We start from the raw sequence: 21,301 nt of genomic DNA, 5'->3' as shown, positions 1-21,301 counted from the left end.
ACAAGTCATAAAGCAGAGTTGACTACCACTTCAACTTTCCCTGGAGTTTAGCTTTAAGGACTCCTTTTAGGGGGTTTGTTATTGCTCAGGGATGGGTCAAGTATTTATTGTGGGATATGGGAAGTGAATGTAAATTGTGGTGGTTCTTTTTAGTGTGGGGTGAACATTTCTATTCTCCAAACTTGTAAAAAATGATGTTACCGTTATAACCTGCTGTATCCTTGCTGTAGGCACATTTTCTTAAAACTTGCAGACTAAACCAAATTATTACTGATCTGCACATCATAATCCATCATCTCCATGTAATTCCAGTCTTTCTGACCTATTTGCCAGCAATTTTTGTAAACAATGGGAAACTAAAAGATATTTTTAAAGGCTAAGTGCACTTTTTAATAATTAATAAATGCACATATATTTGCAGGGAAAAAATGTGCATTTGTTATTCCTTTGCATAGAAGTTATCCGTGGATCACAGGTGCAATGCCAGGCTCCAGCAGACACTTTCTCCAGCTCTCTGTCCATACCTCATATACAAGCTTTTAGTTGGAGAGCTGGAGGAAGTGCCAATGCATTACGAATGTAATGATCACCGTATTTGAATTCCATTGAGAACTGTAAGTCTGTCTGCCGCAGTGGCAGAATGGATTTGCAGTTCTATCATTTACAGCTATCTGTGAATGAATGACATGACTGCAAGCAATGCCCCACACATCTACGCAAAATTCAAGAGAGACAGCTGCTGCATGGGAGAACCACCCCTACACACTGGGCAGGGAGGGCATTCTGGTGGTCTACCGGGAACCATGTTACACCCTAAATATAGTGTAACATGGTGTAAAGGTTATGGTGCCATACACTAGACGAAATTTTTTTTAAAAACTCTTCAGTTGCACAGTTCGTTTTTCATCCAGTTACTGAGCACAAATTGAAAATCGGTAGTGACTTTTTTTTTTTTGTTTCTAAACTTTTATTATAAGTGTTACATAAAGCATATATAAAAGGCAAAGAACAATATGTTCAGTCAAAAAGATTGCATAGAAACATGGAAAAAAAGTCAGCATTCCACGGTTTTTGTATCACAAGAATGCACCAAATATGAAAATTGACAAACAGGTAAAGAAAAGTAAAAAAATGAAGCAATCATACAAAAACCACTCCCAAAAAGAGAAATACACAGAAGGCACTCGTAGCCTCCCTAGCGGTCTGATTATGTCAGTATTTCTGTGCTCAAAGCGGTACATTTTTTTGCATGGAAATATGTATTTTTTATATTGTAGGTCTGTAAATTTTAGGAATAACTCGCTGAAATCTGTCCGAACAAGGGTCTGGTAAACATCCCGGGTATGTTAGAATTTGAAACACGAAATGAATTATAATTTAATAAATAATCATAAAAAATAATAATATAATAATAATAAATTTAATTCAATAATATAATCAAACCAAAAACACTGAAATTTGAAATAGAGCGCCAAGTTCGCACATCACTGAGCAAAAGTTGCAAAATCGTTTTCAGTGTTTCCCCACGAATCATTATCACTCAATTCTGCAAGTGGTTCTAATTTGCTATCGCTGTTCTCTAGCCGGTTTAAAACCGCTTTTGACCTAAAGGGACGCTTTTTGGACGCCATGGACATTTCTCAGTTTCCAGGCAGAAAGAACAGTAAAAATGTAGGCAAGGCACAGGACAAAGCACTAGGGACAAAATGTATGTTAAATGGTTTGATACAGGAATGTTTTACTATGTGATTTTAGTGTATTTAGTGAATGTCACGTTTTCACATTTTTCAATTTCCCGCCGTTCCGTCCCCCGTACGTCCTGACGTCGCAGGGAACAGAACCCAGAAGACAGATGCTGGCATCGGCCGGAGGACATTGCTGGGGACACTGCAGGGTGGACATCGCAGGAGCGAAGGACAAGGTAAGTGAAGAAGAGATCCCGGAGCAACGCTGCAAGGTATTCCCGAGTGTAGCTCGGGGTTACCGCTTGTGCTGAAACTTTACCCTGAGCTACACTCGGGAATACCTCCAGGGAGGTTAAATCATAGAAATAATACAGGAGGGAGAGGGCAGGAGCTCTAGAAGGGGAGAATCCAGGCTTCTCTGTGCAAAACCGCTGCACAGTGCAGGTAAGTATAACATGTTTGTCATTTAAAAAAATGCCTTTAATATCACTTTAAAAAATAAGGCTTGCTGGCTTGAAATGAATCCATGTGACGGCTAAGAGGCTGCTTGATCAACTACATAAAAATACTGGAACTTCACATGTTTATATACAAGTGAAGTAGAAAATCATAAACATTGCTCTCTATTAGTAGAAGCAATTCCTGCATCTGACACAAACTCCTTTTTATTGAAAAGCAACAGAATACATTTATTGAAGATTTACAGAAAAGCAATGCTTCAGTGATCTGCGTCCTCTTTCTCAGGGCTAACAATAAAACTATTATATGAACAGTAAAACCAGTTGGATGTTGGAATAGTTGACATTATTCTTTTATTTAGAAAGAGCAAACCTCAAAGTGGTTCTAGAGGGTATTATTTACACTGTCTGTGTGCAGAATCCCCCCCAGCCACCCCTAATACTCACCAAAGCCCCTTTCAATCCATCAATGTGCAGTGGAGTCTCAGCTATCCCGGGACTCCCTCTTCTCATTAGCTGAGATGGAAGTGGGAGCCATTGGCTCCCACTGCTGTCAATCACAGCCAGTGAGCCAATGAGAAGAGAGAGGGAGCTGGGCTGAATGGACACACGGAGCAGCGGGTGCCCCCATAGCAAGCTGCTTGCTGTGGGGGCACCCAACAGGCGGGAGTGGCCAGAAGAGCCTGCGGGGGAACCGAGAAGTGGAGGATCCGGACTGCTTTGTGCAAAACCACTACACATAGAAGGTAAGTATAGACCTGTTTGTTATTCTTTCTTTTAAAAAAATGCAACAAAAAACAAACAATAAGTCATCCAATTATCTGATCGTGTGTACTAAGTTTTAGATTTGATAGTAGTTCATAGATCTAAAGGAGATTGCACGATCACACCTTAAGCTGTCCATATCCTTTACAGTCTATATGGTGCATTATGACTCAACATATACCTTCCAGACCTACACATCTAATTGTACTTGTATAGTTTTCACCATATGGCATTTTAGAATCTAGTAATAGAGAATTCCACTGGCCTTTATGTGAAATGTTATGGAAAGAACAGTGGAAAAGGGTATTAATGTGATTCTTTTGTATGCGGTACAATCAATAAAAGATTTATGAGGCAGCTCAATAAATTGCCTATTGAATTGATGTAAGTACATTTATTTCTGTTCGTTTCTTGATTACGTTACACTCATTGATCATTTCAGATGGCCCTGCCGCATATCCTATTCCAGTGGAGAACATCAAGCCACTGCTTACAGTGGGATTTACTTCTGGGGATATTAGTTTGATGAACAATTATGATGACTTGTCACCAACCATCATCCGCTCAGGGCTTAAAGGTATAGGAGTTTTTTCCATTTATGACTTTTGTATGTACTACTTCATAAATGTTTTTTTTTGTAGTGTTGATTACACCAATTAACAGAAATCTTACTAATTTTTATTTTGCATTTTGACTCTAAGGGGTTTTAAAGTTAGAGACACATTTGCCAGATACTATTTTCAAGGTACATTAAAATGAATTATAACAAAGGAGCACTTTTCTTTTAATCCCTTTTCTTGTGCCTATCCATGCCCTGTTGTTGAATGGAAAGCCCACTGTTTAGTGAAGCCCCCACCATTTCTGGGTGTGTTGGAGGCTTTTTCAGACTTTCTGCTCACTCTGCTCTGCTTCTTTTCCCAGCGGTGACACAAGCCCTCTCTGCTTCTGCCAGTGTAGCCTCACACTGTCTCATATGACAGCTCTGAGGCGGTTTAAGAGCATGCCAGCACACTGTAGGTGCACAGCAGCGGTGAATAAAGATCAGCACAGGAAGAGTTATGAAAAGCCACATACGATCATCCTCTTCAAAATCTGCCCTTGCCAAGGATTTCTCATTGCTGCTGTATGCCTAATCTGAGCTTCTCTCCTTAAAGTTATTGAATTTGAATTTTCAGTTGAGCACCCAGCCCTCTAAACCCTCAAGCTCTATGGCAAGATCCAAAATCCTGCAAATTAAACATTTGTTTACTGAGTGGCAAGCAAGGAACCACAAACTATTTTACATCCACCAAGATATGGGTACAGCAGGAGAGGCCAGAAATGAGATCAAAAGGCAACCATGTAAAATAAGTCCCATGATAGCTCCACTCAAAGAAGAACTATCACTTTATATATTATTTGAGGCTTCAGTCTCTTCAGCTTAATAACTTTTAATTGTGCCTGAATACTTTTTCTATAATATTAGACATTTATTTGGTACATTCTGTTAATAAAAACCATGCTCAATTTTGTATTGTTATTATAGGCTTCTTGTTATAAAAAAAAACATATTTTCTGGGAATTAGACACAAGTTACCTTTGCAGTGGGGCTCCCTGTCATGGGAGCCTTACCCACATGCTCCGCTGAATCGGTAAGTAGATGCCCCCTTCCCTCCCTGGACACGATGTGGGGCGCCGATGCTCCCTGGAGCGTTCAGTCTTGCGGGCTCCCTTCCTGCTCCTTAGACCTGGGTCCCCTGTGATAGTTTGCGGCTTCGTAGTCTTCTGGGACCTGTCATCTGTCCCAGAAGACTAAGGGGAGGGAAGGGGGGGGACAACTTTCATTTCCGATCGCTTTAGGCCAAAGGTGCCAATCCTTTATCGGTGAGCGGGGGACAAAGCCTTAAAGGGGAACGTCCCCTTTTGGGTAGAGCTCCACTTTAAAATGGTGCTTCGACATGAATGCTGGGCTGCTGACCAGACCCTGCTGGACCTACTCCCTCTAGAGAAATGTGTCATTGGTGCTGCCTTGGGCCACACCATCCGGAACCTCATGGGTGGTGAGAGTTCCTCCCATCCACAGGTGAACCAAGCACGGTTATAAGGTTTCCACCACTATTTACAGTCCTGACAACGCATGGGGTTTCCTGGTCCGGGACTGATTTGCTCATGCTTGTTCAGAGGGTCAGAATGGAATCCGTGTATTGGATGGTGGCCTCTCCTCTCAGGGGTTTTTTTCAGCGGTGTTCTACAAGGTGCTGGCTACAATTCTGGCATTGCTGAGACAATGGGGGATAGCTGTAACTGGTTACTTGGGCAACCTGCTTCTGCAGGTGGGCTCTTAGGTCACGCCGTCGGACAACTTGTGGAGCACGAAGCACTACCAGCAGGGCTTCGATGGCTCCAGATCCTCAAGCAGGCTGCCTGACCAGGAGACTGAAGTATCTGGACCTGGATCCAGACCTAGAGCAGGCCAACGTGTTTCTCCTGGTGGACAAGCTCCAACAGTTTCAGCCTGCGGTCCACGGACCTGTGTTCCGCGCGTTCCTCCCATCAGTTTTGCCTATGGTATCTGCCTTCTAGGCGGTCCCGTGTGCACAGTTCCATACAGGTATTCTGTGGAGGGAATCCTTTCCACATAAATTGAATCTATAGGCTCCCTAAGCTTCCATGAGCCTTCCTCCTATGGTGGTTTCGATACCTTCTCCTGTCAGTCAGGAAGTACTTCCTCCTTTCCCTCTGGACGATTGTTGTTACAGATGCCCTGCCTGTCTGGCTGTGGAGGAGGCCTGGATTCGCAGTGGAATGCAGCCACTGGACTCTAGAGGAGGTTTGCCTGCTCATTAGTGTTCTGGAGCTGTGGGTGTTCAGATTGCCTCGAGTGTACTGAACTACTCTTCTTTGAAGGGGGCTCCTGGTCAGGATCCAATTGGACAAGGCCACCACTGTGGCCCCTGTTCACCCACCAGGGCTACATGAGGAGTGTAGCAGGCTACCTGTCCCTTGCGGGCGATACAGTGTGTTCTGGCTCTATCTGCCGTGCACATTCCCAGTGTTGGGGCTTGATAGGCAGATTACCTCAGTCAGCCAGTTGCTGGATTAGGGGGAGTGGCCTCGGCTCCTGGTTAAGCATTTGCCAGCTCTGCCTATGATGGAGGGCCCCAGGAGGGATTCTTCTGGCCTCCTGCCGTATAAGAAAGGTTCCATTGTGTTGGCGAGAGTGTGGGTCCCCTAGCAGATACATAGTTACGCTGGAAGGATCATGGGACCAGTGTCATCTCTCTTCAACCTCTCCGGGATGATGACCACAAGGATTTCGGTCATTATGGTGGTTTCAGATTGGTCTTTGGTATGCCATCAGGCAGCTGATCCCGGACACTGCTGGGCGATTGCCTCATCGGGAGGCCCACCTGTCCCAGTGTCTGGTTTTCCACCCTGGGTTACCATCTCTGGCAGGAGGACATGGTGATTGTGAGCTAGCATTGCAGAACAGGAAGTCATCCAGTTTAGTGTTATCCAGCTCTCATGCCTACTTCTCGGAAGAAGTTGTCTTCACACCTGGAAGGTTTGGATTGCGGGTGCTAGACTCTGGATATTCTTCCATGGCCCCTCTCGGTGGCACGGGTGTCAGCCCTTCTTTCTGGCCATTGAACCAAACTTGCATTTAGCACCATTGCCATGGTCAAGTCCTTGTGTTTTTTTTTTTTCTTCAGTGTCTCTTGGCCACGCTCTTCCAGCCTCACACTGCTTTTTTGGGGGGTTGATCAATTGGTGGCCTTTATGCGCTCCCTGCCACCCCCATGGGACTTGCATTGGTTCTTTTGGTTTTCCAGAAGCCTTCCTTTGGAGAGTATATGGAGATTCCCCTGTTTAGTCTTCTCAAAATGTTGCCTGCTTGGTTGCCATTGCTTCTGCGCGGTGGGTGATCTGGAGGTTTTGTAAGTTTGACATATGAGTGAGGTGGTTCTTGGTCTGGGTCCCTCCTTTTCTACCAACCAGTGGTGTCGGTTTTTTCCTTACCTGAGGACATTGTCCTTCTTCCTTTGTGCCCATGGCAGTTGCATCCCATGAGGTTGCATTTCATTCCTTCACTTTGTTGTGGGTGGTTCGTGTGTGGTCTACTGCGGCCTCCTGCCAATGGTTGCATTCCCTTTTCTGCTCACAAATGGCCCTAGGAAAGGCCTGATGGTCATTGAATCTGGCAGCTGATTGTTCAGGCGTGCGCTGTTAAGGGCGGGCTCCTCCCTTCCCTGTTGCATCGCATTCCACTAGGGTTATTACTGCCCCCGGTGCTTTCTGGAATCTGTGTCTTAGGTTGCATGGTGACTATCTGGTTGTCTAAGCCCTTTGTTTTTCCAAACTTATCTCCAGTTGATGTGTTTGCATCTTTGGATACATTTATTCCCCTACGTCCATGTATTTACTTGCCTAGCTTGTCCATATTTGTAAAAGGGACAAGACAACTTCCTGTTACAGGTCACACAACTTCTAATGCCATGCATTTCCACCTGCTTTTTGTGCCACATCTCAAATAAATATATATATATATATACACACAGTTGTGCTTAAAAGTTTGCATACCCTGGCAGAAATTGTGAAATTTTGGCATTGATATTGAAAATATGACTGATCATGCCAAAAAATGCTCTTTTATTGAAGGATGATGATCATATGAAGCCATTTATTATCAAATAATTGTTTGGCTCCTTTTTAAATCATAAAGATAACAGAAATCACCCAAATGGCCATGATCAAAAGTTTACATACCCTGGAATGTTTGGTACAGACACACAAGGTGACACACACGGGTTAAAATGCCAATTAGAGGTTAATGTCCCACATCTGTGGCTTTTTAAATTGCAATTAGTGTCAGTGTATAAATAGTCAATGAGTTTCTCTTTGTATCCAGAACAATTCTTCTGTCAGTTATAGCTGCAATCTTTCTTGGTCTACCTGACCTTAGCTTGGTATCAAGAGATCCCCAAACTTTCCACTTCTTAATAGGTGATTTAACAGTACTGATTGGCATATTCAAGGCTTTGGACATCTTGTTATGTCCTTTTCCATCTTTATAAAGTTCCATTACCTTGTTACGCAGGACGTTTGACTGTTCTTTTTTGATCCCCATGGCTCAGTATCTAGCCTAGTCAGTGCTTCCATGTAAGAGCTAACAAACTCATTGACTATTTATACACTGACACTAACTGCAATTTAAAAAGCCACAGATGTGGGACATTAACCTCTAATTGGCATTTTAACCCGTGTGTGTCACCTTGTGTGTCTGTACCAAAGCCAAACATTCCAGGGTATGTAAACTTTTGATCATGGCCATTTGGGTGATTTCTGTTATCATTATGATTTAAAAAGGAGCCAAACAAGTATTTGATAATAAATGGCTTCATATGATCATCATCCTTCAATAAAAGAGCATTTTTTGGCATGATCAGTCATATTTTCAATATCAATGCCAAAATTTCACAATTCCTGCCAGAGTTTGTAAACGTTTGAGCACAACTGTGTGTGTGTGTGTGTGTGTGTGTATATATATATATATATATATATATATATATATATCCTCCAGCTGAATAATTTGCTCTCTGTTTTGTCTGTGAATGCTCTGCCTGCTTGTGGCTGTCAGATCTATTAAAAGAGAAGTATGGGAAAAATTTTATTTTTTTTTTTAAAATCATACTTCCTCGGTGGATACAGTATCTGTTCCATGCCAGCTCTATGGGTGAGAACTTAGCGATCACATGACTGCTAATTGTGGAGTTTTCACCGCTGCTGTAAACAGAGAGCGGTGACTGTCAGTCACCGCTCTCTGCTCTGACCCCACTCTCGTGCTCACTGGAGCACTGGGTTGTGAAGGGGGTGGGATCGACTGGCTCAGGCTTTCATTGGCTTGCTGAGAGGCTGAACCAGGAGCCGGTCCAGGCTCTGGGGTGGATCCCAACCATATGGTCACAATCCTTCCCCAGTCTGGACCGGCTCTGTGATGTCAGCTGACAGCGGGCTTCAGCCCCCTGTAATGTGATCCATAGGAGAAGTTCAGCCAAAATGGCTTTGGCTGTACTTCTCCTTTTGATGTGTAGCTAGTTCTCACCTGCAGCCACACTAGTCTGAGAGACTCAGGGATTGTGGGATATGTAGTTTTCTTTACAGGAAAATGCAGTTCTCAGACTACAGATAGAGGTCATGTTTTAACCTGTGCAGTGTCATGCTGCATGCCTCATGTTTGAACACAGGACAATTGAATGTAAAAATGTGTTCTACTATAGGCTGTGTGTACAGCGCAACAAATGAAACCATGAAACTTCGTAAACAATGCACCTCTTATGCAAGTGAAAACACATGGTGCAGGTAGGAAGGTTTTTAAAGCCTTTGGGGCAAGTAATACTTCCTATTTATTTCACTGTTAGACTTAACAAGCATTTACCCTTGCAATGCCCTGCTGCAAGGTTACATTTTTCCTAATTCCTGGAGATCAGCTTTAAAGGGTAGTTACACTTCAAATCTGTTTTCAGTATGTTTGGTATCATACTTCACTGTACACAGTTTTCTTCTGAATCTGTTGCAACGTTTCATACTTGGAGATCTTTCCAGCAAAGTCACTTCTGTTGCAGGCCAACAAAGCTAAGCCACTACCTCGCAATTAGCAGCAGTGTTGTCAGCCTTCCTGGCAGAACAAACAGTACAAATTCATGTTGTGAGGAGAAATAGGAGACTGATGTCATTACTTGTATAAAGAGACCTTTCTTATCAACATAAAAGGAAGACTACCGTAAAATATTTGCTGGTTTCACCAGTACCCTATTAAAGAATTTAAACAAGCTGTACATTATTTGATAAATAATTAACTGCCAATGGTTGCTGATAAATTAAGACTTTTGTTTGGTTTCAGATGTAGTAGTTCAGTGGTGCACGCAAGGAGATTTGCTTGCTGTTGCGGGGATGGAGAAACAGAACCTTTTGCCAGATCTTGGAAATGGTCCCTCTTTGAAGAGTGCCCTTATAAAGTTTTATAATGTGCGTGGAGAACATATCTATACTCTGGAGACTCCAGTACAGGTATAAAAACATTGTAAAGAATTAAAATTCTTAAGTCCGTTTATAAATGCAAATTAACACAAATAGGTGGTTGTATGTTATGTTTACCTTGTTAGCAAAAGGCATTCTTCCAAGAATGCAATGTTGTGAAAACTGTGCTAAAGCTTCAAGATTCATTTTCTAAGCACAAACATGACGTGTATGCATGTATATATATGTATGTATGTGTATATATATGTACACACACACATTATATTGCCAAAAGTATTGGGACACTCCTCCAAATCATTGGATTCAGCTGTTCCAATCATTTCCATGGTCACAGGTATATAGGTCAAGCACCTAGGCATGCAGACTGCTTCTACAAACATTTGTGAAAGAATGGGTCGCTCTCAGGAGCTCAGTGAATTAAAGCGTGGTACCGTGATAGGTTGCCACCTGTGCAATAACTCCATCTGTGAAATTTCCTTGCTACTAAAAATTCCTTGGTCAACTGTTAGTGGTATTATAAGAAAGTGGAAGAAACTGGGAACAGCAACTCAGCCATGAAGTCGTAGGCCACACTGAAGTGCACAGAAGTGTCCAACTGTCTGCTGAGTCAATAGCTAAAGACCTCCAAGCTTCGTGTCGCCTTCAGATTAGCACAACAACAGTGCGTAGAGTTGGTTTTCATGGCTGAGCAGCTGCATCCAAGCCTAACATCACCAAGTGCAATGCAAAGTGTCAGATGCAGTGATGTAAAGCACGCCACCACTGGACTCTAGAGCAGTGGAAACGTGCTCTCTGGAGTGATGAATCACACTTCTCCGTCTTGCAATCTGATGGATGTGTCTGGGCTTGGCGGTTGCCAAGAGAACGGTACTTGACTGACTGCATTGTGCCAAGTGTAAGGTTTGGTGGAGGGGGGATTTTGGTGTGGGGTTGTTTTTCAGTTCGGCTTGGCCCCTTAGTTCCAGTGAAGGGAACTCTTAAGGCGTTAGCATACCAAGACATTTTGGACAATTTCATGCTCTCAATTTTGTGGGAAGAGTTTGGGGATGTCTCCTTCCTGTTCCAGCATGACTGCGCACCAGTGCACAAAGCAAGGTTCATAAAGACATGGATTAGCAAGTTTGGGGTGGAGGAACTTGACTGGCCTGCACAGAGTCCTGACCTCAACCTGATAGAACATCTTTGGGATGAATTAGAGTGGAGACTGCGAGCCAAACCTTCACGTCTGACATCAGTGCCTGACCTCACAAATGCGCTTCTGGAAGAATGGCCAAACATTTCCATAGACACACTCCTAAACCTTGTGGCAGCCTTCCCAGAAGAGTTGGAGCTGTTATAGCTGCAAACAGTGGGCCAACTCAATATTGAACCCTATTGACTAAGACTGGGATGCCATTAAAGTTCATGTGTGTGTAAAGGCAGGAGTCCCAGTACGTTTGGCAGTATAGTGTATATTCCTTCAAATTAGGTGTAGCCTGCTGCTGAGGTACTCTGAGAAACCTAAGTCCTAGTATACACGATGAGAAGATTGGACGAACAAAATTGCTTTAGGAGTAATCGTCCAATAATCTGATTGTTAGTACACTGCTTTCGAGAGACGATCACGACAGTTCATGCAAGCTTATTTGAAGGGACAAGCATGAAAAGTTTTCTCATAAGATAACAGACTGAACGATTTTGTTTAATCAGTACAGTATTTGTCCGTAAGATCGCACATGCTTGGAAACAAAATAATATATTATAATACAATACATTCCATCATTGTGGGATGTTGTATTCTGTCTTACTAGAAATTTCATAACTCATTCTCCTGATATTCTCACCGTGTCTACCAGGCTTTAGACAGATATGCACTAAGAGTCTTTGTTTAGATTGTTTAATACTAACTTAAAGAAGCCTCTAGTAGAAACCTAGAGCTTGCTAGAAATGCTGTTTTTCAATCACCTGGTAATGCCTTGTTGTGGCCTGCAAACAACTTGAATCCATGACTAAACAAAGCATATTCTGGCCTGGAGTTTTGATCCTGCAAACTCTTATTTACAGCTACAGTAACCAGAGGATAAAGGCTTTTTCATAAATCAATAAGACAGATGTCTTCTAACACAGTTTACATTAGTTTGGAAGACATGAAACCATATTAGTATGTATGTGTGGCCATCTTATCAGGGGTTACAGCCATACCGAATGTTCAATTGTATGCATGCACAGTTGCGGTATTTAAAGGCGGCCATAGATGGAACGATTTTCTTTCTTGCAACCACTGGTTTTTCCCTACCAGCAAATTGATGATGAAGGAACCCCTCCCACAGAGTCATTATGTTCTCCTGGCAGGGGGAGCCATCCCCAATGATAGAACAAAGTGATTACTGCTAGTGGCTATAATAGCTGCTAGTAAGTATAAGCACAGAAAATCCAACAAGCTGGTTGTACCCACGTTGAGCGATCAATCAACTTGGGTACATTTAGCCTTGCCCATACATGGTTTAAATCTCGGCCAGTCCCTGCTGAACTGGCTGAGATTTGAACCATCTATGGCAGGCAGGCTTAAGACATGTATTCAAGACCAGACTAACCATAAAAGTGCAAAATCAGTTTTATTGAGAGAGGCAGTGAAAAACAAAACAATCCCCTTGAGAAAAAACTGTATACATTGTATGGATTATTAGAAAACCTAACTGCAGACTTTTACTATCTCCTAGTTTGAGGAATTTGAAGTATACCTTAATATGTACTTCCTCAAACCAACTGCTAATAGGAGTGTCAACCTTCATTTTACCTACCTGATCAGTCTGTATTGTACTTAAGGAACAACCCCATTTAGCCATAGGACTTTGAAAGTATCTCACCAAAAGTGAAACTCACATAAAAGGATAAGGAATATGACTTGGCCAATGGCCAAAATCTGGTTAGGTTACGTTGCAGAACACAAATCTTAGTATAGGGTCTGACCAATTAGTGGTCTTTGCAAACATTTAAAACCTTTAATAAAATTAACCAAAAAATGTATTTCCTGTTAAAAAAAAAAAAAAATCATGCAACAAGGTATAAAGAAAAATACAGAGATGTGAATGTAGTGCAAACCTTGGCCATAGGTGTGAAGATATCTTCCCATAAACAGATCCTGAGATATCTGCCCTTCCCTGGGTAACACAAACATCAAGGCAATGATGTAAAAGTGGTATTTTCATGTTTTACTCTGTAGCAGGGGGAAGAATTGGGCCCTTTGGAAGGGTTTTTTTTAATTGGAACGTTTCTATCGGCCATACAAATTTCTTTTTCCCCCAAGGACTAGGACACCCAAAACGTGTACAATGCTCTCTTTTATCTGGTCATATAGTGGTTGCTTATATAGTAATGCAGAATTTGCTGTCTGGGAATTACCTAATGTGTAACTTTTTATTCTGCAGCGTCCTATCACTTCCATTTGCTGGGGCCATAGAGATTCCCGCCTTTTCCTGGCCTCTGGTCCGGCGCTGTATGTTGTACGTGTAGAGCATAGGGTTGCTAGTTTACAGCTTCTCTGTCAGCAAGCAATTGCCAGCTCCTTACGCGATGACAAAGATATCAGCAAACTAAGTCTGCCTCCTCGGCTCTGCTCTTACCTCACCACCGCCTTTATACCTACCATTAAGGTAACCAGTAACAGGTTTTTTTTTTATTCATTTATTCATTAGTAGATAAAAAAAATGTGGCAAGTAAAGTAATCCATACACTTTAATTTAGGGCCTGTGTCAGTGACTTTTATTCTTGTGTCAGTGAGATCACTTTAACATCAGCTTAAGGTGCTTCTGAAGTCACTCAGAATTCACTGACTGGTGCATTTGGGTTTGCATTCTTGCAGACTAGTATGAAAATTCAGAACCCATTCGAAGAGAGCAAAAGCCCATTGAAACAGGCCCTGAATCAGATGTGATCTATTGGAAACCAAGATATTTTTTCTTGTAATGTACTTGTGAGGTTAACACATCAACATTTTCTGCATCACTTTGATATCTGTGAATGATTAAAATATTAGTCTTATATGAATACCAAAAGCCTATCTATTATTCAACGAGGGACATAGGAATATTTAAACAGCCAGGTTATACTGCTGCCTACAGGGGTTTGGGACACTGGCAAAAAATGTTGAAGACAGCCCCCTTATAACCTTGCCTCCAACTGTCATGCCTCATTTTTTTTCTTAGTGTCATAGAAGGTTGGACATCTTTTCTGCTGTTTAGCTATACTTTGATAGCCTTTTTATTATTTTTTCTTTGACTTTCTCTGTTATCTTCAATCAAGATGCTCATTCCACTATAAATGCTTTTTTCTTTGGTAACTTCATTAAAAATTTCAGAATTTCTATTTTGCAGTGTCTACATAGCAGATATTCAGATCAGTGTATCCTCAGCAACAGCTATAGCGGCTGTTCCCCAACTCTGCTGGACTGGAAAGGTAGCCTTGTGAGTCTAGCCTGGAGGGTGACCTTCAGGCACTGAGCTGTGCATGTGGCGCTTTCCAGATTTTGCTGTATTGTGTTAGCCACACAGCACTTTCATGGTCCAGAGTCTTGGTGCAGCCTGTGGTGTGACCCAGTCTCTGAAGACTCACTTTGTGAGTACGAGCCAGTCAGGCATCAGAAGCTACCTCACTGTTGTGCAGTTTCCCACCACAGCTAGTTTCACTGCAGTAAGAGTTTATACTGAGGGAACTCTTGCTCGTGCTCAGTACTCTCTTGTTCTAGGGGAGGTTTCTTGTTATCCCCAAAAGGAACCGACACCTGTATCTTAGATCCTAGGACCATTTAAATAAATAAAACTGTAATCATCACATCACTTCTCATCCATCTAATTAAATGATGGGGTGCAGTTCTCAAAATACTATAGTCACCAAACAAAAGAGACAGAAAATGGATAAACTCCACTATGATTAGAAAAAATATAAAAATCAAATCCTTAAAGTAGTTGCAAACTCTTATATTTACCGAGTGAAGTGACTGGCCTAAGGTGATACATAGAGATGAAACAAACCCTCCTGCATTAGTTGTACCTGTTTATCTGCAGTTTTCTCTTCTCTACATCCATTCAAAGTCCAGAGAGCTGAAATTACAAACTGCAGAGCTCAGTGAGGAGAGCTCTGAGAGCTGATTGGAGGAAGCAGACACACCTCCCTCCACGCAACTCACAGGAACAGAGCTGAGACTGTCAATATGCTGGAGGTCCCTCCCAGCCACCATATTTCTCTTGGTGTCAGAAAAACTTGGCAGAAGTGACTCATGCTGATAGCAAAGGAAAGAAGCAGCAGACAGAAATGAAACTTCGTTCTCTTAATTAAGACAAGTACACACTATACAGGGATATGCTTTGGTCATATTTCATATCTGAGGTTTACAACCACTTAATTATATATAATTTTATTAGAAAAATACTTAGAACCTGGGACACCATTATTATAGGGTAGTCCTCATCATAGTTTTTAAGCTCTGTCTGGTTAGACAACTTTTTTGTCGGTCTGTTACTATGTACTGGAGCAATCTGCTCTAAGCACCCTCTTGTGCCATCTTCACCAGTGTTGAGCTCCAAACCTTTCTGGGACTCCATCTCAGATTGTGTCTGAGAATGCTATTATGATCACTGTTTCTGAGCCCTCACAGTCTACTCCTAGAGAGGCAGTTTTTGAGCAAACTGCATTTGGCCCAGATTTGAAAGAGGTGGTTTCTAACCTGATTGGTGCTGTGCGTACTATGTCACGTTTAGAAAATCAGACCATTTTTCTAGACCTAAGGTCTATTACTGTACAAGAACTGGAAACAACCTGGGCCCCTTCTAAGAATGTATTGCTAAGTGGTCTCTGCACACTGTAAATGTTCCATTGATCCATCTTAACAAAAATACAACCAAACGGGTTGATAATGTTCTCGACTTTAAAGTGGATCTAAAGGCACCCTTCAGTCTTTTTTTTTTTTGTTCCAGCCTAACCCCTTGTCTGCCAACGTACATTTAATAACAGTCTTGTATTCAAGAGATTAATGCAAACACGCAGTTGCTGCTGCAGATGTGGGCTTGGTGTTGACTCCTAGAGGTGACATAGGGCTTTCAGGTAAAAGTGATCCAAGTGACTCAGGAGCCACCTGAGCCACTAAGCGTTTAAAAGTGTATTTACACTTTTTCAGTCTAATTTGATAAATCCCAACTCTATTGCATGTTCCCAGTCACACAGCATACCTAAAAAAAAATAATGAAAAACATGTTTTTATGTTTCTGGGTTTTTTGGTGGGGGGCAGGTTTATATATAGTATACTATAGCCCACTTTTATTCCCTAGAATGGATAACAATGTGCTGATAAGGGACAGGTTGTTTTTTATTTGTTTGTTTTGTTTTTGTTTTTTTTCTATTAACATACAATGTACCACCCAAGCCTTGAGGTCTTTAACCTTTTGTTAGGACAGCCAGTCCTGCACTTCTGGAAACTAGGATAATTATAGCAAACCTGATTCCCCAGCTTCCCCCTCACATTACTTAGAAGGGAAAAGCTTCAGTTTTGGGGTTTTCAGAAAAGAGCAAGTAGAAAGGTTTGCTGCAAAGTTTAAATACTTTGTTATGTAAATAATAACATGTAACCAATATAAAGTAGATGTTTTACCATGTTAGCTGCAGGTGAAAATGTACTTTAAGGTTTTTCCCTTAAAGTGGCTGTAAATGCTCATTTTTATTTGTATTACAATAACAAACATGTTATACTTAGGCTACTGATACAATCTGTACAGCCAGTGACTGCCCATTTGAATTAAAGTAACAATAAGTTTTCTGTGTTTTTTTTTTTTTCTTTTTCTATTTCAATGGTCTTTATTAAATTTTTTAAACAGTATAAACAGAGGCAATAAAACACGCCCACGCAGGGGCTATCAATTGCACAGATAAACAAAATGCAAAATAAAAAAAAAAGGAAAAACAATGCTCTAATGCCAACAGGGCAAAAGGTACGCCCACGCAGGGGCTATCAGTGGCACATAAGGTACAAAACAGTAATGTAACTGATTATAACAATTAAATGCAGCTGTCCAGTCACACCAAAAACAGAGAGAGAGAGAAAAAAGAAAACAGAGAAAGAAAAAAAGAAGAAAAAAAAAAAAAAAGGGGGTGGGGGGGGGGGGTAAAGAGCAGGGATTCAAGAGCGCCAATACCGAACGCCATTACATCCCCAGACTAGCCGGGGGGAGTGAGGGAAGGGCATATTGCAACCACGGCTCCCATATTTTCAAAAATTTACGTTGGGAGTCGTTGCGGATACTCGACATCTGTTCGTTGAGCATCATAGTGGTCATACGATCCCGCACCCCCTGAAGAGGGACAAACGGACTCTTCCAGGCCTGAGCAATTGTCCTAGTGGCGGATAAAAACAGATAGGAAGCCAACTTCTGCTGGTGAGCTAAGAGGCCCGGTATGGGGCAATGAAGCAAGGCATACCGAGCATCCCGGCGTATGGAGAGATGAAACAAGGTGAAAAGGAGGCCAAATACACGAGACCAAAAACGAAACAGTCTCGGGCATGACCACCAGATATGTAATACATCACCACGATGACCACAACCCCCGAAAACATTGATCACTACAGGCAGGGTTAGCCCGGGCCAGCCGAGCCGGAACCCAGTACCAACGAAACACTGTGGTTTTTTTTTTTTAATTAAAATAACAAACATTGCACAGAGCAGCCCTGATCCTCCTCTTCTTGGTCTCCACCGGCGCGCCTGGCTCCTTCCCCCCACCAAGTGCTCAGGAGCGAGCCTGCATGAGTGCCTCCATAGCAAGCAGCTTGCTATACGTGGACTTGTGCAGGCTCACTCCCGAGTCCAGCTCTGTGTGTCCATTGACACACAGGTCACAGCTCGGCCCTGCACCCACTCCTTCCTTACTGGCTGTGATTGACAGCAGCAGGAGCCAATGGCCAATAAGGAGGGAATAGAGCCAAGAGAGCCTCTGCACAGAGCTGGATTGAGATCAGGCTCAGGCAAGTATGAGGGGGTGCTAGGGAAACTGCATGCAGAATGTTTCTTTACCTTGAGAGAATATGCAGAGAATAAATGATGGTAAAACCAACCAACCAAGAAATAAAAAATAAAAAACTTTAGCGTGTCTTGGGTTCTAAGTCTAATTTGAACCCATACAGTGATTATGTGATCAATAATAAGGTGGCCCTTTGTAGAAAAAGCTTCACAAAAACCAACTCACCAAATAGGGTGGGGTTCCATAAGACTATGCACAGTACCAACCAAAAATGCATACAGGTAGCGCCAAAGAGACACTAACCTATAGACAACAGCCTCACAAGGAAACCAACTGCAGCATATTGTGAAAAAAATTTAAAAAACAACCTTTATTAAATACAGATCACATATAAAAATGAATCACCATCACAAGGCATATAACTGAGTTTTCCTAAACCACTTTTAGGGCTCGTGTATACTGCAGCTGCAAAAAACTCACGTTTAGGAGCTGTTCAGCATTTTTTCAGCAGCCCCTGAACTCACCGTAATGTTTTCCTATGTGTCCATGTACACATCATCGTTTACAGTCATTTACAGGCAGTTGAGTTTACAGTCTTTTTTGAATGCATAAAACTTGGGTTCAGCAGTAGATTTTATCAGCATTTCAAACGCAAAACACTTGTAAACACGGCTAACCGTGTTATAGGAGTTTGCACATTTTTTTTAACTCTTCCATTTCCAAATGCTGTCCAGTGCCTTTTTTCATCATGAAAAATGCATGCATGTTTTCCCGGTACTCAAACGGACCTGGCACACCATAATTTGAGGTTTTGCATGAAAGAAAAAATGTTAGACACTGCTGCAATAATTTCTGCACAGAAATGAGCTGGAACACATCCAAACACCACAAAAAAAAAAGACCGCTAATCTCAACAAATACTGCTCTCTCTGCTTCTGCTCTCTCTATTTCTCTCAAAATGTCTGAAATAGTTAATCTTTTACTGCTTTTCAGTCCTTTCTGGGCATTTTGGAAGGTCTCCTGAGGTTATCTTAAAAAAACGCTTCTAAATGCAAATGCTCATAAACTCACATAAATGCAGTATGCAAACACGGCTAAACAGACGTTTTTTTAATCTACGTTTTCCAGCAGTTAGTTTCTATCGTTCAGAAGTGTCCCGTGTACATGGGGCCTTAAAATAGGGGCTGACAATGTTGTTACCTCAATATTACCCTATTTGAGCCCGGGCTGTCACACGCTACAGTCATACCCACATGCATATCACTCAATTCTGAGTATTTGAATGAGCACAACTAGCTTTCAATACCACAAGATTGTACACTAAAGTGCAAGCCGATTTATATAATTGCCATCTCATGAGATTTCAGGTACTTAGAACTTGATATTCCCTGTGGTATACTGAAAGCAAGTAAAGGCAAACACCTAGATGCATCAAGAGAAGATACTAAACGGCAGTGCTTCCTGTACTAGTGATGCAGATGGCAACAGAGATACTAATTACATGGGTAACTATCCTAATAAAATGTCCAAAAGGAAACCGGATCCAAAAAGATTCATTGCCTTATAATTAATGTAAGTACTCATTCAAAGGCAGGTCATTACTGCACCACTATGGATAGTGCCCAGCTGGGTCAATCAGCATAGCACCATGTATAGGCTGTTGTATTGAAACAATGGCCAGAGACAAATGAGGAGCAGTTTAGACGGTAGATGACACTGAGTAGACTGGTGGCATGCATCTGAGTGGGGAGAACAAATCCATAGAGAATACACGAAGGTAAAAAACCTTCTGCCTTTTGAACCACTTTAAGGATTCTTATTTTTTCTTTGGGTCTTGGTCCGGTAAACCTTTCTTGTTGACCACGTTATTTGTTGGTCTGGTTTTTCTCCCATTTAGGTAAAGTTTTTTTCCACCTGTTTTTTTAGTGAATGATTGGTTAATCCTCTACTTTACTGGTTGAGGTCAATCGTTCTTCACATACTAGTTTGTCCTTAGCAGTGATTATCTGTTCTGGTCTGGAGCACCAGGTTTATCCTTGTTGCCCTCCACTTGGTAGTGGCAGTGTTCATATACTGTATAGATTTGTGTTTTTCTTCATCTAGGCTTGATTCAGGTATTGATTCATTCAAATACTCTTTTGTAGAATTATCCCCACATCTGTTGGATCTTTCAGTGGCTGTTTCCCTTGCCTCAGGTGAACTTCTTTGGAAAGACATTACTGTTTTGGACGATTGTTACTGTCCTGAATTTCTGTGTCCCTAAATGGACGTAAAAGATAATGTGATTTTTGTACCACTGTTAAATCTTTTTCTTGAACTCCCCTGAGGTACATAGGTCCTGTCCCTTGGTGTTATAGGCTCATGTACTGCTTGCTCACAATAACAGTGTCCCAATCTCTTGTGTGGGGCAGTATAACCTGACTTTTTTAATTTCCTGAATTTCTTGTCCGTCAATGATCTTCAACAAAAAAACATTTTGGTAAGTGACTTGACTAAATAAAATCTTCCTTCAATTGTATCTCATATGCATCCCTTGTAAAGCAGGTATTTTACTAAAAGATAAATTCACCTTTAATAACATGTTACACGTTACACCTGTATTCAGGTTGTAACATGTCACTAAAGCACCTGCCTGCACCATCACCCCCCCCCCCCCACCCCCGACCTTTGATCCCTAATTGTGGCAGAAAGCAGATAATCCTCTCCTCACACACGCTGTTACAATTTAGAAACAGCACAGTGCTCTGGTGTCCAGCCGTGTCATCCATTCACAGCGATCTGTGGATGAATGAACTACAATGTCCGTTTGCCACCGCGGCAGATGACTTGTAGTTCTCAGTGAACTATGAGGGTGCTGGTGAGCACTCTCATAGTTCATTCATTCTTCCTGGACTTTAGTAACTGTCTACCCGTATGGAAGGTACAGGGAGACAGCTGTATTGAAAGTCTGCAGGAGCCTGACATTGCCCCTGCAATGCTCTGCAGTTCCTAAGAAGAAAAAAAATTATAGATGAATATTTTTTTTTAACTGCAAGAAAATGTTTTTTTTTTAAAGTGAATTTATCCAATAAAGGCCATAGATCTACTTTAAAGTAGAACTAGTAAAATGCTATTTAATTCATTTTTAATTGTTCAGTTATTCTTTATTAATTTCAAGTAACACAGGTTACAATGAAAAAGAAACATCCAAACAGATAAAAAACAACATACAATGTCTAAGCATATGTCCAGTAATTTACAAATCAGTACGACAACATGTCATATTTAATTCATTTTTAATATTCAAAGCAAACTCACCCATCCATCCATGTCCCCATGTTTTATTTTGCTGGGAAATCACTTTGAAAGACCTCCACCCCCCCCCCCTAGTATTTCTGGCTGTGGCCATCTTGA

The 21,301-nt window shown here is 41.7% G+C and overlaps 1 protein-coding gene across 1 annotated transcript in view; it reads left to right on the top strand.

The window, feature by feature from the left end:
- The window catches only part of TULP4 (TUB like protein 4), a 219,326-nt gene that overhangs the window by 166,225 nt on the left and 31,800 nt on the right, over positions 1 to 21,301 (top strand). Inside the window, exons 6-8 of the mRNA XM_089669724.1 lie at positions 3,351 to 3,485; positions 9,789 to 9,955; positions 13,333 to 13,557. Coding sequence (XP_089525850.1) covers positions 3,351 to 3,485; positions 9,789 to 9,955; positions 13,333 to 13,557 — 527 coding nt within the window. The remainder of the gene's footprint in view (positions 1 to 3,350; positions 3,486 to 9,788; positions 9,956 to 13,332; positions 13,558 to 21,301) is intronic.

Source organism: Staurois parvus, unplaced genomic scaffold (genome assembly GCF_062004578.1).
Source record: "Staurois parvus isolate SC_StPar_1 unplaced genomic scaffold, SC_StPar_1.0 ptg000081l, whole genome shotgun sequence".
Lineage (NCBI taxonomy): Eukaryota > Metazoa > Chordata > Amphibia > Anura > Ranidae > Staurois > Staurois parvus.
Note: the sequence above shows the minus strand (reverse complement) of the source record. Positions and strands in the feature narration are given on the sequence as shown.